Source organism: Carassius auratus, chromosome 10 (genome assembly GCF_003368295.1).
Source record: "Carassius auratus strain Wakin chromosome 10, ASM336829v1, whole genome shotgun sequence".
NCBI classification, from domain to species: domain Eukaryota; kingdom Metazoa; phylum Chordata; class Actinopteri; order Cypriniformes; family Cyprinidae; genus Carassius; species Carassius auratus.
In genome coordinates, this window is record NC_039252.1 from 16217194 (window position 1) to 16221036 (window position 3843).

Sequence of the window (3843 nt, forward strand, 5' to 3'; positions counted from 1 at the left end):
AAAGAATCAAAGTTATTTGAAATCTTTTCTAATATTGTAAATCCCTTTACGGACACTTTTGAATAATTTAATGCATTAATTTATGCTAAAAATAAAATGTATGTATATATATAATTTTTTTTAATTAACTTTTACTGATCCCAAACTTTTGAAGGGAAGTGTGTTATACATAAATAATTATTTATAATATATATCATTTATTTTATAGCATAAAATAAATCTGTGTTGTTCTACAAAGCTTTCCTTTTTAAATTTTGTTAATTTTTTAGTTACATGATTTCGTTTTTTTATAATGGCACTTTTACATGATCCCTCTGGGGGGTTTTGCTGTTGTTACAAAAATAAACCGACTAATTAGTGACACTTGAAGCAATTAGTTACACCATCATTAATCTCACATTTATCAAGTAAAAAGTGATTATGAATATATTTCCTCTAAAGACTATTTAGATACCGTATACTTTCCGTTTTAATGACATCTTTGGGGGGTTGACCTATATATTGCCCAAAATGTTCTCAAGTTCACATTCAGTGTTCACAATAACCTTGGACTGTGAAGCAGAGGCCCAGCATCTGCATTATCCACAAACCACAGCATCATTGTTGCATGTAAGTATACAATAATTGTGACATGTCAATTGTAGATTTTCATAGATTTTGTAGATTTCTGGTTGAATGTCATAAAGGCTTATGCTCTCAAATGACAGGTAATTTGTACAGCAAAGACTGTTTATGACTGTTTCTCACAGGTATTTGGTTTCTCGCCCACTAAGAGTAGAGCACACTGCAAGGAAGCCAAGTCGTAAAAAAAGGACAGCCATGCAAAACACCAGCAACTCCATCATTCAGCCTGTAGGATTTTACATTGTTGCACTGAGTTCAATGCCTTACAGTAATATCTATGTCATGTTCCTCACTCTGCTTTATGTGATCACAGTCATGTGCAATGTCTTTCTGATCACCATCATTTTCTATGACCACCGTCTTCATGTCCCAAAGTTCATGGCTGTTGGTAATCTAGCTTTGGTTGATATTGTACTCAGTACCTCTCTTGTGCCTGGCATGATCAAAACTTACATTGTTCTGGACAATTTTGTGCCATTCAAACTGTGCCTTGTGCAAATGTACACTTATTATGTTTTTTTAACACTCGAACCATTATCCTTATGTATTCTCTCTTATGACAGGTTCATTGCAATCTGTTTCCCTCTAAGACAAGACAATATAAATACAAACACCAGAATGGTTTATATAGTCTGTGCAGCTTGGTTCTTTTGTATTGTTATAATTCTGTATCCTGTTGCATCCATCCCATCTCTGTCCTTTTGTGGCTCTCTCAAGGTCAACAGCTATTTTTGTGATTATGCTCCTGTTTTAAGACTCGCTTGTAGCGATACAACATCCCAGTGGAATTTTGCAACTGCTTTAACTATAATATTCAATGCTGTACCTTTGACTTTTATTTTCTTGACCTACATGGGTATTCTGACCGCTGTGTTCAGAATGAAAAATAATCAGAGCCGTTATAAGGCGCTGGCCACATGCTCAGAGCACCTCATATTAGTGACCCTTTTCTTCATTCCTATTGTAATCATCTTCAGTCTTGGATTTTTTGGAATTATTATAAACTCAAATGTAAGAACAGTGTGCTTGTCTCTGTCATCCCTTCTCACACCCTGCATCAATCCCATCCTCTACTCACTGAAAACTAAAGAGATTCGAAGCAGGATTCATTCATTGGTAACCCAGAGACTGTCTGTTCATCCTCTAAAAATACACATTAATGTACAACATTGAGATTATTTATACTCTTATTCTGGAGGCTTTCTGTGTTGCTTCCTGTATTATCTTGTGGTCATTTGAAAAAGCTTTTTTCAATAATAAATGTAAATCTGCTGTTAACTTTGTTCAGCTTGCAGGATTTAGTCATAAAGAACACATGTATTGTGCATAATTTCTATACTGTATTCAGACAGCTTTTGTTAGCTCTTTTACGTATATACAAATAATAATTTATTATTGGATTTAATTTATTTATTTTATATCTTTAAATAAATCAGTGGGCTGTTCTAGAAATATTTTAAAGCTTTTATCTTTACATTTGAGGTTTTTAAATATATGATTCTGCCAATTTTTCATAATGCCTCCTCTGCATTTTCTCTCTGAGAGTTTTTATGGTTGTTACAAAAATCTAAACAAAAATAAACAGACTAAATAGTGTCACTAAGGAAATTAATTACACCATTAATCCCACTTTCATTAAGTAAAAAGTGACTGTTTAGATAACGAGCAATACTTGCTGGCAGACACTTCTAACTGTTTACTAAAATGTTACAAAGCAATCGTGTATTCTGCTTTATTAAAGCTTTAACCAGGATAAAATCGTATATCAGAAGCTAAGCAGTAGCATTTACAAATAACAGCATTTCTAAGAGTATGAGACAACACCAAAAAACAATCAAAGCAAAGCTATCAAAGCTAGTTAATTGCATAAACAGTTAAAACTGGATTATGAAGATGGAAAACATTAAGGACTGTAAAAAGTTATTATTATTATTATTATTATTTTACTCTCCAATTTAATATAGATGTCTACAATGTTGTGTTTTACTGTTTATTCACAAATCATTGTGATTCTCAGATGAAACAGCAACAGCTTGATATCTTTAAATGAATTTATTAAAAGAATCAATATGTTTCAGGACTGATGTTAACATATCCATTTAACATAGCAGTCTTCCTCCATCACATTCATGTCTGTATTTCCTGAATCATACAAGATTGTCTTATATTTTAGAGAATTTTAATGGACATCATTAAATGTTGAAGTGTGACCTGATATGCCAGGCTCTCTATGCCATCTTTCGGAATATCTGAAGCATGTACCATAGTTCTTAACTGTAGCATTTATTATAATAATACTAGCCTATTAATCATTATCAGGCCAATAATGACTTTTTTTGTTTGTTTGTTTGTTTATTATTCAATATATAATTGGTCATGAATAAACATCTACCTACACATTTACAACCAATAGCTACAACATGCCACAGCTGTAGCCTAACATATAAAAATATATATATAAATAAAATATATATATATATACAGGGCTGAGGAGTAACGAAATACATGTAATGGCGTTACGTATTTAAAATATAAAATATGAGTAACTGGGGTTTACATCTGAAAGTATTTTAAATTACCAGTGATTACTTTTTTATGTCATTTATTAATTTTATATTTAAGTAAGTAGTTTGGGGATTTCAACCAATATGGCAACTGATTCTCCATTGAAACAAAAAACTGTGTGCAGCATTCTGTTCATTAGCAGCTATAGTGAGCGTGCAAACATGCTCATCATCACGACACAAACATTCTCCTAGAACTCACACTTTGCATTCAGTTAATAGATCCATATGAATCATGCATTAAATAAAATATTATAAAGTCAAACGATAGCTTTATGTGCTTTACAGATTAACTTGAATCTTTATTTATTCAAAATATTCAAGAATCTTTCACTCGGTAATGCAAGTTCACGATCCGATTTGTGAAAAGGTGATTCTTTTGAGTCAGTCAAAAATAATAATTTATTTTGTTTAACAAAACCAGTGTGGAAACCAATGGTTCACAAACTGGATAGATCTGAGGGGCAGGGCTCGCAAAATCTCTAGCCCCCAGTCTCAGGGCTATTGTGTTTTTCAGTCGGGCTCCAGAGTGTATCACCGTCCTGCCCGAAGGGTTATCTTGAATGTTGATGTAAAATTCATAACTTGAATTGCGTTGTTCACTCGCTTGAAGGGGTGAAACGGATCATAGTTGATCGTTTGCACTTGTTTCTAA

At 32.7% G+C, this 3843-nt stretch overlaps 1 protein-coding gene across 1 annotated transcript; it reads left to right on the forward strand.

Moving 5' to 3' along the window:
* Window positions 1-756: 756 nt before the first annotated feature.
* LOC113109492 (olfactory receptor 10A2-like) lies at window positions 757-1797 on the forward strand. Its single transcript, XM_026273045.1, has one exon. It carries the CDS (start codon window positions 820-822, stop codon window positions 1795-1797), a length of 978 nt encoding a protein of 325 aa, XP_026128830.1. The 5' UTR covers window positions 757-819.
* The last annotated feature ends 2046 nt before the right edge of the window (window positions 1798-3843 follow it).